At 71.6% G+C, this 10,003-nt stretch overlaps 5 protein-coding genes across 9 annotated transcripts in view; 3 read left to right on the top strand and 2 right to left on the bottom strand.

The window, feature by feature from the left end:
- Positions 1-593, top strand: part of LOC107306817 (programmed cell death protein 4-like) — a 5,541-nt gene extending 4,948 nt beyond the window's left edge. Inside the window, 1 exon segment of the mRNA XM_032441589.1 lies at positions 334-593. Coding sequence (XP_032297480.1) covers positions 334-385 — 52 coding nt within the window. The 3' untranslated portion in view covers positions 386-593.
- A 127-nt stretch (positions 594-720) lies between these two features.
- Positions 721-3,546, top strand: MOGS (mannosyl-oligosaccharide glucosidase). Of its 2 annotated transcripts, XM_015850201.2 has the most exons (4): positions 721-929; positions 1,003-1,226; positions 1,464-1,657; positions 1,729-3,546. In XM_015850201.2, the coding sequence occupies exons 1-4, from the start codon at positions 896-898 to the stop codon at positions 3,437-3,439; spliced, it is 2,163 nt and encodes a 720-aa protein (XP_015705687.1). In that variant the 5' UTR covers positions 721-895; the 3' UTR covers positions 3,440-3,546. The 2 variants fall into 2 exon arrangements, with proteins under 2 accessions (XP_015705687.1, XP_015705688.1); XM_015850202.2 differs by lacking the exon at positions 721-929 and having other exon boundaries at positions 1,069-1,237.
- Positions 3,547-3,645: 99 nt separating this feature from the next.
- On the bottom strand, positions 3,646-6,003 carry WBP1 (WW domain binding protein 1). Its single transcript, XM_015850220.2, has 4 exons — positions 5,839-6,003; positions 5,523-5,625; positions 5,296-5,457; positions 3,646-4,798 (listed from the first exon to the last, which is right to left on the bottom strand). Exons 1-4 carry the CDS (start codon positions 5,971-5,973, stop codon positions 4,131-4,133), a joined length of 1,068 nt encoding a protein of 355 aa, XP_015705706.1. The 5' UTR covers positions 5,974-6,003; the 3' UTR covers positions 3,646-4,130.
- A 391-nt stretch (positions 6,004-6,394) lies between these two features.
- Positions 6,395-8,718, bottom strand: INO80B (INO80 complex subunit B). 2 transcript variants are annotated; one of them, XM_015850221.2, is made up of 5 exons: positions 8,380-8,718; positions 7,985-8,153; positions 7,700-7,818; positions 7,289-7,467; positions 6,395-7,208 (listed from the first exon to the last, which is right to left on the bottom strand). In XM_015850221.2, exons 1-5 carry the CDS (start codon positions 8,447-8,449, stop codon positions 6,744-6,746), a joined length of 1,002 nt encoding a protein of 333 aa, XP_015705707.1. In that variant the 5' UTR covers positions 8,450-8,718; the 3' UTR covers positions 6,395-6,743. The 2 variants fall into 2 exon arrangements, with proteins under 2 accessions (XP_015705707.1, XP_015705708.1); XM_015850222.1 differs by lacking the exon at positions 8,380-8,718 and adding an exon at positions 8,270-8,378.
- Positions 8,719-8,836: 118 nt separating this feature from the next.
- RTKN (rhotekin) overlaps positions 8,837-10,003 on the top strand; it is a 9,364-nt gene continuing 8,197 nt past the window's right edge. The window contains exon 1 of one of the 3 annotated variants that reach the window (XM_015850206.2): positions 8,837-8,967. Coding sequence is in view for 2 of the 3 variants with exons in the window: in XM_015850203.2 (XP_015705689.1) it covers positions 9,913-9,993 (81 nt within the window). In the remaining variant the exon portion in view is untranslated. Of the gene's footprint in view, positions 8,968-9,873; positions 9,994-10,003 lie in introns of those variants that run through there. The other 2 variants (XM_015850203.2, XM_015850204.2) reach the window with 2 other exon arrangements.

Genomic DNA, 10,003 nt, shown 5'->3' with positions numbered 1-10,003 from the left:
ATGGGATGGGGTCAGCTATGGGATGGGGTCAGCAATGGGATGGGGTCAGCTATGGGATGGGGTCAGCTATGGGATGGGTCAGCTATGGGATGGGTCAGCTATGGGATGGGGTCAGCTATGGGATGGGGTCAGTTATGGGATGGGGCCGCGCGGTGCTGCTGGGTTTGCGATATAGGGACGTGGGGATGTGGGGCCCTGCAGGCACAGGATGGGGGTGACGGGCATCGCGTGGTGCTGCCGGTTGTTATACGGGACGGGGGCACCGGGGACCCGCCGGGAACGGGACGTGGGGCCGGTTGTGGGGCAGCGGCGTCCCCCCATATCCCCACACAGGGCCCGGAAGCGCTTTGTCAGCGAGGGCGACGGGGGCCGCGTGCAGCAGTGAGAGCCGGGCGGCTCCTCCGGGAGCACCGGGAGCACCGGACCGTACCGGGAGCACCGGGAGCAGCACCGGGCACAATGAAGCTGTGCGGGCAGCCCGGCTCCGCGTCTGCGCTCAGTCCTCCTGCGGGCGGCTCCGCTGGGGGGCGCTGTAGCCGCGACTCGGCGGCGCTCCGTCCTCCTCGGCGCGTCGCGCGGCGATGACGTCGACAAGATGGCGGCGGAGAGGCGGCGGCGTGGAGCCGAGGGGCCCCGGGAGGCGCGAAACCGGCCCCGGGAGCGCGGGGCAGCGCGGGGGGAGCGGGGCGGACGGGCCGCGCTGGGGCTGGTGGCGGCGCTGGGGCTGGGGCTGGCGGCCGCCGGGAGCCTCGTGCTGCTGTGGGGCCGGTGGCGAGCGGCGGCCCGCGCCGTCAGCCCGCACCCCGCAGAGCCCGCGCTGCCTCCCGGGGCCACCGGGCCCGACAGCGCCCCGCACCGGTTCTGGGGCTCGTACCGGCCGCACGTCTACTTCGGCATGAAGACACGCAGCCCACGCAGCGTCGTCACCGGTGCGTGTGTGGGGGGGGCACCGGGCCCGGTGTGACCATCCCGGTCTGACCATCCCCCCGTTCCCGTTCCCAGGGCTGATGTGGCTGCAGCAGCGGGACGGGGCCGAGCTGAGACACACGTGTGAGCAGAGCGACGGGCTGCAGCGCTACGGCTGGGTCATGCACGACGGGCAGAGCTTCGGCCTGCAGGACATACACGACCGGGGGCTGCTGCTGCGAACCGAGTTCGTGAAGAGGCCGGGGGGGCGGCACGGCGGGGAATGGAGCTGGAGAGTCACTGCCCGGCAGGACGGGGGGGTGAGAAACCGGTGTGTGTGTGAGCACGGGGCTGGGACCGGCACGAGGGGGGCGTGTGGTGTCGGTGATGATGCCCTGCAGTATCAGTGATGCCCTGTAGTATCGGTGATGCCCTGCGGTGTTGGTGATACCCTGTGGTGTCAGTGATGATACCCTGTAGTATCGGTGATATCCAGCGGTGTTGGCGATGCCCTGCAGTGTTGGTGACACCCTGTGCTCCTTCCCGTCCCTTTTCAGGCCGCAGGCAGCCAGGCCGCCCTCATCTCCCTCTTCTTCTACGTGGCCACGGACGGGCAGGGGACGCTGCGGCCGCACCTGGAGGACGGTACCCGGCTGGCGGCCGTGAGCGGGACGTCGGAGGAGCTGGGGGACTTCAAGGTCACCTTCCTGAGACCCAGCACAGACAGCGGGGACGACGTCCCGTACTGCAGGTGCCCCGCGGTGTCGGCGTCTCCCAGCCCCGTGTCACCGTGTGGCACTGACGGCCTGTCTCCATTTGCAGCTACCACTACCTGGACGCGTGGAGCCCGGGGCTGCACCGCCTGACCGACGTGGTGCGGAGCAGCCTCAGCAGCCGCTTCGTTTTCACCCCCCCCGACGGGTCCCGGCGGCGCTTTGTGGCGGTGGACAAGTTCCGGGGGCTGCCGGGAGCGGAGGAGGCCGCACACAGTCACCTGCTGCTGCACCAGGTGACGCTGCGGCTGCCGGCCGTCGTGGAGGTGACGTTCGAGTCGGGCAGTGTCCGGGAGCGGCGCGGGGCCCTGGCGGGGCCGGTGCTGACGGCGGAGCTGGCGCGACACCAGGCTGCCTTCGAGCGGCGCTTTGAGGAGACGTTTGGGCTGGAGCACAAGGGATTCCCGGCCCCACAGCGGCGCTTTGCGCAGGCGGCGCTGAGCAACATGCTGGGCGGGATGGGGCACTTCCACGGGCGCTCCCTGCTGCGCTCCCCGCTGCACCATCACCCCGTGTCCTTCCCCGAGCGGTCGCTGTTCACGGCCGTCCCGTCCCGCTCCTTCTTCCCCCGCGGTTTCCTGTGGGACGAAGGTTTCCACCAGCTGCTGCTGGCGCGCTGGGACCCCGAGCTGAGCCGCGAGGTGGTGGCGCATTGGCTGGACCTGATGACGGCCGAGGGCTGGATCCCGCGGGAGCAGATCCTGGGGGATGAAGCGCTGGCCAAAGTGCCGCCCGAGTTCGTGGTGCAGCACAGCGACACGGCCAACCCCCCCGCGCTGCTCCTGGCGCTGCAGCGGCTGCTGGGCTCCGCTCCCCCGTCCTACCTGCGCCGGCTCTTCCCCCGCCTGCGCTCGTGGTACGAGTGGTTGAACACGACGCAGAGCGGCCCCCTGCCCTACACCTTCCGCTGGCGCGGCCGCGACCCCGACCCCGAGCGCTTCCTCAACCCCAAGACGTTGGCGTCGGGGCTGGACGATTACCCGCGAGCCTCGCACCCGTCGGAGGACGAGCGGCACCTGGACCTGCGCTGCTGGATGGCGTTGGCCTCCCGGGTGCTGGCGGAGGCGGCCGAGCGGCTGGAGGAGCCCTCGGAGCCCTACCGGCACATGGAGCGGGCGCTGAGCGACAACGAGCTGCTGGAGCGGCTGCACTGGGCCCACGAGCTCGGCGCCTTCGCCGACTTCGGCAACCACAGCGGCGCCGTGGGGCTGCGGCGCGAGGTGGGACGGGCGACCCCCGGGCGGCCGCCCCCGGCCCCGCGGCTGGTTCGGGTGGTGCACGAGCCGCCCCGGCCCCGGTTCGTCAGCGCGCTGGGCTACGTCAGCCTGTTCCCGCTGCTGCTGCGGCTGCTGCGCCCCGACTCCCCCCGCCTGGAGCCGCTGCTGGCGGCCATGAGCGACGAGCGGCGGCTCTGGTCGCCCTTCGGGCTGCGCTCGTTGTCCCGTGACAGCCCCATGTACATGCAGCGCAACACCGAGCACGACCCGCCCTATTGGCGGGGCTCCGTCTGGATCAACATCAACTACCTGGCGCTGCGGGCGCTGCACGGTTACGCCGAGCAGCCGGGGCCGCACCGAGAGCGGGCGGCGAAACTGTACCGGGAGCTGCGGCACAACCTGATCCACAACCTGTACCGGCAGTACGCGGAGAGCGGCTACTTGTGGGAGCACTACAGCGACAGCACCGGCAGGGGGCAGGGATCGCACCCGTTCACCGGCTGGTCGGCGCTGGTGGTGCTGGTGATGGCCGAGGACTATTAATTAAGGGGGGGGGGTCACCGGGCTCCCGGCTTTCTCAGGGGCGGGTGGAGGCTCCCGGCCCGGGGTCCCGTCCTCCACCACCAATAAACCTCAGAGGTGACGCTTCATCGCCTCCATTGGAGCTCAGTGTAAAGGTCCCCGCACCGGGGGGTCTCTGCTTCACAGCCGCTTCCCAGCTCGGCTCCATCCTCACCCCACGGCGATGCTGTGATTCCACATCTCTTTAATGATGACGCTGCCGGGATCGCGGCCTCCCGCACCCAGCCCCGCAGGCTGCAGCGGGACGGAGCCGCCCCCGCGGCCGGGCCCGGTTCCGTGGCAGCAGTTCGGAGGGGAAGCGCGGGGCGGTCACAGCAGGGAACCCGGTGGGGTCAGCCCGGGGGCTCCGAGGCGAGAGTCCACAGCCCGGGGACGGTGGTGGGGCCGCAGCGGGGGGAGGTGGGAGATGGGGGTGGGAGAGACGGGGGGGGGGGGGGCAGCCGCGCCCCGACCCTCTGAGCAGCGGCGGCTCCGGCACCGCGGTGGCCCCAGCCCGGCTGCTCCAAGGCCGGGAGCGGCGGCTGCGGGGAGGGGCGGGATGGGATGAGATGGGATGGATGGTGTATTATGGGATGGGATGGGGTGGGATGGGGTGGGGGCTGCTCCGGGTTCGGCCCCGCGGGCGGGATGGCGGCGGCGTCGTTTCATTGACTCACACGGGCAGCGGGGCAGTGCCCGGCTCCGCGCTCCCCGTGTCGGCTGTGACTCCCCGCTGCCCCCGAGCGGAGCCGGCCTTGCCCAGCAGCCGCGCTCCCTCGCCCTCGCTCTCGTCGCCTCCCTCCTCCTCGTGGCAGCGGCCGACCTCGATACCGGAGTCCCCCGTCAGCCGCCGGTGCCGGTAATGCTCCCCGCCCTCCTGGGCCGCCGCACCGCAACGCTCCTCATCCTCCTCCTCCTCCTCGCCCTCCTCGATGTCGGAGCAGCGGTGACAGTCGGCCTCGAAGAAATCCACGTTGGAGGAGAACAGCGCGTGTTTGTGCGGGGCCGGCCGGGCGGGCGGCTCGTCGGGCAGCTCCCAGCTGGCGCCGGTGCCGGTGCTGCTGGTGCCGCCGTCGTCGCTGGGCGTGCTGGCCCGGCTGCGCTCCGTGTCGTCCGTCACCTGCACCGAGAGCGACGTGCTGCTGGGGGACGTGACGCAGCTGGACTCGCAGGAGCAGCTGGTGCAGTTCTCGGAGCTGGGCGACAGCGTCAGGCTGCTGGAGCCCAACCGGCTGCGGGGGCCGCTCAGCTGCGCCAGGATGGAGCTGTAGGGCGGCGGCGGCGTGTTGGGCCGGTGAGCCACCTCCTCGTAGGCCGGCAGCTTGAACGAGGCCAACATCCCTGCGGGAACGGGGGGATCAGGGGAGGGAGCAGGGGAGGGAACGGGGGAGGGATTGGGAACAGGGAAGGGCTCAGGGAAGGGAATAGGGAAGGGAACAGGGGAGGGAACGAGGAAGGGATCGGGGAAGGGATCAGGGAAGGGAATAGGGAAGGGGGCAGGGGAGGGATCAGAGAAGGGAACAGGGAAGGGATCGGGAAAGGGAACAGGGGAGGGATCGGGGAAGGGAGCAGGGAAGGGAACAGGGAAGGGGGCAGGGGAGGGATCAGGGGAGGGAACGGGGGAGGGAACAGGGGAGGGAATAGGGAAGGGATCGGGAACAGGGAAGGGCTCAGGGAAGGGAACAGGGAAGGGATCAGGGGAGGGAACAGGGGAGGGAACAGGGGAGGGAGCAGGGAAGGGAACGGGGGAGGGATCAGGGGAGGGCTCCGGTTAGGGCTGAGCGCGGCCCCGCAGGGCACGGTCCGTCCCATACGGGACATGGGGTGTGCGCACTCACTGAGGTCCATCATGGAGGCGGGGTAGTTGCAGGCACCGTGGTAGGCGATGAGGTTGATCTCGCGCTGCCGCTGCTGCTGCTGCAGGCGCAGCTTTGCCCGCCGGTGCCGGTAGGCGCAGCAGCAGCTGAACAGGATGAGGCCGGTCCAGAGCAGCCAGAACCCTGCGGGCAAAGCGCCGTGACCGCCCCGCGCCGCCCCCGGCCCCGCCCCCGGTCCCCGCACTCACACCACAGCTCGTAGTAGTACGTGCAGCAGCCGCTCTCCCCGCAGCAGTGCCCGGTGTCGCACACGTACGGCTGGTTGTTCACCCCCGGGCACAGCTCCCGGGCCTGGAGGGCACAACGGGACCGTCACGGCGGGTCCGCGGGCACCGGGACGGGACGGGATGGGGACGGGATGGGGACGGGACGGAGCTCCGGGCATCGCAGCGCCCCGGGGCCGGTTCATGGCCGGTTTAATGGCCGGTTCACGGCCGCTTTATGGCCGGTCCATGGCCGGTTCCTGGCCGTGTCCCGGCCTCGCCCGGTGCCGCCCCCCGTTACCTGGTGCTGCCGGCCCAGCAGCGCGGCCCACTCCCCGTCATTGCCGCCGTGCCGCTCCATGTCTCGTCCTACAGCCCCGTGCGGCCCCGCTCCGGCTCCTCCCGCTCGGCCCCCGCCGCCCGCAGCAGCAGCCATTGTCCCCGCTGTCCCCGTTGTCCCTGGCGGCCGCCCGGGTCCCCGCCGCCGCCCGGGCCGCAGCCTCCGCCGCCGCCATCGCTCCCCGGCCCGAGGTCCCGCCCCCCGCCGCCCTCCCGGCCAATCGGACGCCGCCCCGCCGCCTCCGGCCAACGGGAGGCGCCGCCGCCGCCCCGCCTCGTCCAATCGGAAGCCGTCTGCCCGAGCCTCACGCCCGACAACAGAGACAAAGGGACCGAGTCCCGCCCCCCCGGCGCGCTCGGCCAATGGGAGGCGCGACCCCGCCCTCCCGGCCGCGATTGACGGGAGGCGCGACCAATGGCTGCCTCGGCCTCCTCCACCGCGCGTGACAAGCGGGCATCTCCACCAACCGCGTGCGGGCCCCGCCCCCGAGGCGGCCAAAGAAAAGCGGAGGCACGAGTCGCGTGAAGATTGACGGCGGTGCCGACCAATCAGAGCGCTGTTCTGGCCCGGACGCAGCTTGTAGCCAATGGGACGCTGCCGTGAAGCCCCGCCCCTCTCCCCGCGTGCGGCGCTGAGTCCCGGGACGAGAACAGCGGCGGGAACGGGGGGGGGGGGGGGGGGGGGGGGGGGGGGCTCCGTGCCGGAACGGCCCCGTTATACCGCCCCGGCACCGCTTAGAGTCCCGTTATACAGTCCCGGCCCTGCTCTTATAGTCCCGTCCTTATGGCCCCGCTATAGAGTCCCGTTAAACAGTCCCGGCCCCGTTATAGAGTCCCGTTGTACAGCCCCGTCGTTCCGGTCCCGCTCTAGGCTGCGGCCTCCTGCAGCTGCAGGTTCCGTTTGTAGCAGGCCATGCTGCACAGCGCTGTCCCGGTGCTGGAGCAGCGGTACCGGCGCCGGTTGGTGCAGCCGCTCACCCCGCACAGCTGCACCGGCGGCACCGGGGGGGCGGAGCTGGGCAGCAGCGGCAGCGCGGAGCCGGCGGGGAAGGACACGGTGATGAGCTGCGCGTTGTTCCGGTACTGAACCACGGCGCAGGGGGGCGGCCGGGCGCGACGCTCCCGCAGCGCCTTCACTTTGGCCTTGTTGGTCCTGGTGAGCCGCTCGATCGTCAGCTTCTTGTTCTCCTCCGCCTTTTTGGCCGCCTGCAGCCGCCGTTTCCGCGCCCGCTCCTCGCGCTTCACCAGCATCTCCTCGGTCAGCTCCTTGGCCTTGTAGCCCATGGGCAGCTCCAGCAGCGGTTGGCTCCGCTGCTTGTGCAGGAGCGCCCTCTGCGGACACAGGGCACATAAAGCGGCGGCTCCCGGCCCCGTCTCCTCCCGTCCCCCCCCGTCCCGGTCCCGCCGTTCACCTGCCGCGCCGTCAGCAGCGATTCATCCACCTCCTTCTTGAGCTCCCCGTTATCGTCCAACTCGCCCTTCTCCAGCGCGTCCAGCCAACGCTCCTCCTCCTCCTCCTCCTCGCGGGCGGGGAAGCAGCTCTCAGAGTCCAGGTCGGGCAGTGGGGAGGGGTCCAGGTTGCTGTCCTCGTCTGAGCCGGGCAGACAAGGACAGAGCAGTCACCCATCTGTGCCATCCCGGCGCCATGTCAGCCCCACAGCACCCTGCAGCCCACGCTGCCCATTGGCGCAGGAATCCCTCTCAATAAGGCTCAGAGCTCGGTGTGGGGGCACCCACAGAGCCCGCAGGACGGGCAGGTAACAGCCCCAGGCCCCCAGCGCAACCCCTCCCAGCCCCCACCCCCCACCCCCCCCAGCACTTACCCAGCCAGGCCCGGTACTGCTCGATGGGGACCCCCTCACCGGGCTCATCCTCCTCATCCACCACCATCAGCGGGGAGGGGGAACTCTGGGCTTCAGGGACCACGGTGAAGGTGGGGACGCTGCGGGGGGACACGGAGGTCGGGGCTGGAGCCGGGCGGGTCCCAACAGCGGCACCGACCCGGGGACACGGGGGGGGGCGGCCTTCAAGGGACCCCGCCGAGGACGAGAGATGGGGGTCGGGGGGTGGGAGGTGGGGGGTTGGGGGGGCTGTATATCCGTCCTCACCTCTTGGTGCCCAGGACCTGCCCCCCCAGTTTGATCTTGAGCTTCAGCTGCGGTTTCCTCGCGTTGTGCTGCGGGGCCGCCTCGTGCTGCTGCTTCTTCTTGTGCTTCTTCTTGTGCTTCTTGTGCTTCTTCTTGTGAGCGCCGTGACCGACCGCATCGTCCTCGTCACCTGCGGGAGCCGCCACAAGGACCGGAGCCGCCGTGAGGCCCAGAACCGGGAGCCCGGAGCGGCCCGGAGCCCTGACCCCGCCGCCCCTCGGCCCCTCATCCCGGTCCCGTCCTCACCGTGCTCCCCGCCCTCCATCCTGCCCCGTCTCCACGCTTTGCTCATGGGCCCGGCCCACCCGCCGCCACAGCCCGAACCGGCGCCGCGGGGGAACGGTTTCCGGACGGACCTACTTCCGCCCGCCCAGTCGCAAACATCCGGTGCGGGCGAGTGGGCGGGGAGGAGGCCAATGCCGCCATCTTGGAAGCGGGCAGAGTCCGTCGGACGGCGCCGTCCGGGTGGGAAACCGTGACCCGCGGGGCCGCGTTCCGCGCTCGGCCTCGTCCACGCGCGGCGGCTCCTCGTGGCGGGTCGGGGCCGGTTCCCGCGGAGCTGCAGCTGAAGGCGAACGGACACGGACACCGACACGGACACGGACACGGACACGGACACGGACACGGACACGGACACGGGCACGTGCTGCCGCGCACCGACACACGCGGGTGCGCCCACGCGCGCTCCCACTCCCGCCCCCCGTTTCCCCCCGTTCCCCCCGTCCCGGTGCAGCTGCAGCCCTCAGTCGCCCTTTGTCCGCGGGTCCCGGTGGCTCCGTGCCCGCCCCGTGCCAGGACCCGCCCGGTACCGTCCCCTCCTCCCCCCACAGCCGCTCTGTCGGATCTCGGCTCGGTCCCGGCTCGATGTCCTCCCGCTCCCAACGCGGCCCCGCCGCCGTCTCCCGGGGTTCGGTGCCGCAGCGGAGTCGCTCCGCGCCCCGCAGGTACCGGCGGAACCGCGCGTGTCCGGGAGCCCCGCGGCGCTGGGAGCGGCGGGACCGGGTCGGGGTCGCCGCCGGGGAAGGGCGACGGCGCCGCCGCTCCCACCCGCCCCGTCCCGTCCGGGCGGTCCCTCCCGTCCCGCCGGTACCGCGGGGCGCTGCCGGGCGGGGCGGGAGCAGCGGATCCCACGGCGCCTCCCGGCCCCGAGGCGGCACCGCGCGCCGGGCCCTGCGGGAGAACCGAGCCGGGATGCGCCGCTTTAACGCGAGCTGAGTTGGGCTGAGCTCAGCCCGGAGCGCTCGGACTGAGCCGCGATCCGGTGCGATGCTGTCCCGTACGGAGCCGGGATGTGTTAAACTGGGCTGAACCGCGCTGTGCGGGGCCGTGCTGTGCTGTATGGGGCTGTATGGGGCTGTATGGGGCTGTGCTGTGCTGTATGGGGCTGTATGGGGCTGTATGGGGCTGTGCTGTGCTGTATGGGGCTGTATGGGGCCGTGCTGTGCTGTATGGGGCTGTATGGGGCTGTATGGGGCCGTGCTGTGCTGTATGGGGCTGTATGGGGCTGTATGGAGCCGTGCGGGGCCGTGCCGTGCCATGTGCGCCCGTGCCGTGCTCTGTTCCGCCGTGCTGTGCTGTGTAGAGCTGTGTGGGTCTGTGCCGTGCTATATAGAGCCGTGCCGTGCTGCGTAGGGCCGTGCCGTGCTAAATGGAGCCGTGTCCTGCTATGTAGGGCCGTGCCGTGCTGTGCCGTGCTGTGCCGTGCAGCCCCGTGCCGTTCCGTGCCGTTCCGTCCCTCGTGGACCCGCACGGTCCCGCACGATCCCGGCTCCCCTTCCCCATCCCGCCGCCAGGGGCCGCTCCCACCCCCCCCATCCCGCACCCCTTCCCCGCCCCGCGGTGCGGTGCCGCCCTCTGTAACCGGAGCCGCCGCCGCCGCCGCCGGAGGAATGCGGGGGGCGGGCGGGGATCGCCGCCTTTCCGTGCGCGGTGCGGAGCCGTGCGGAGCCGCGGGGCCGGGAGCGGGGCAGGTACCGAAGG

The sequence above is a fragment of the Coturnix japonica genome (assembly GCF_001577835.2).
Source record: "Coturnix japonica isolate 7356 chromosome 4 unlocalized genomic scaffold, Coturnix japonica 2.1 chr4random350, whole genome shotgun sequence".
NCBI classification, from domain to species: Eukaryota; Metazoa; Chordata; class Aves; order Galliformes; family Phasianidae; genus Coturnix; species Coturnix japonica.
The sequence above is the reverse complement of the archived record's forward strand: the minus strand, read 5'-3'. Positions and strand labels throughout refer to the sequence as shown.

What these genes read in the sequence shown, in the direction of transcription:
- MOGS (XM_015850201.2), top strand. Translation starts at nt 896, where the DNA reads ATGAAGACACGCAGCCCACGCAGCGTCGTCACCG. An exon ending in CCCACGCAGCGTCGTCACCG is followed by an intron (nt 930 to 1,002) that starts GTGCGTGTGTGG and finishes TCCCGTTCCCAG; the next exon opens with GGCTGATGTGGCTGCAGCAG. An exon ending in CTGCCCGGCAGGACGGGGGG is followed by an intron (nt 1,227 to 1,463) that starts GTGAGAAACCGG and finishes GTCCCTTTTCAG; the next exon opens with GCCGCAGGCAGCCAGGCCGC.
- WBP1 (XM_015850220.2), bottom strand. Translation starts at nt 5,973, where the DNA reads ATGGCTGCTGCTGCGGGCGGCGGGGGCCGAGCGGGAGGAGCCGGAGCG. An exon ending in GTACTACTACGAGCTGTGGT is followed by an intron (nt 5,458 to 5,522) that starts GTGAGTGCGGGG and finishes CTTTGCCCGCAG; the next exon opens with GGTTCTGGCTGCTCTGGACC. An exon ending in CGCCTCCATGATGGACCTCA is followed by an intron (nt 4,799 to 5,295) that starts GTGAGTGCGCAC and finishes CCGTTCCCGCAG; the next exon opens with GGATGTTGGCCTCGTTCAAG.
- INO80B (XM_015850221.2), bottom strand. Translation starts at nt 8,449, where the DNA reads ATGGCGGCATTGGCCTCCTCCCCGCCCACTCGCCCGCACCGGATGTTT. An exon ending in CAGGTCCTGGGCACCAAGAG is followed by an intron (nt 7,819 to 7,984) that starts GTGAGGACGGAT and finishes GTCCCCCCGCAG; the next exon opens with CGTCCCCACCTTCACCGTGG. An exon ending in CGCTGCTGACGGCGCGGCAG is followed by an intron (nt 7,209 to 7,288) that starts GTGAACGGCGGG and finishes CTGTGTCCGCAG; the next exon opens with AGGGCGCTCCTGCACAAGCA.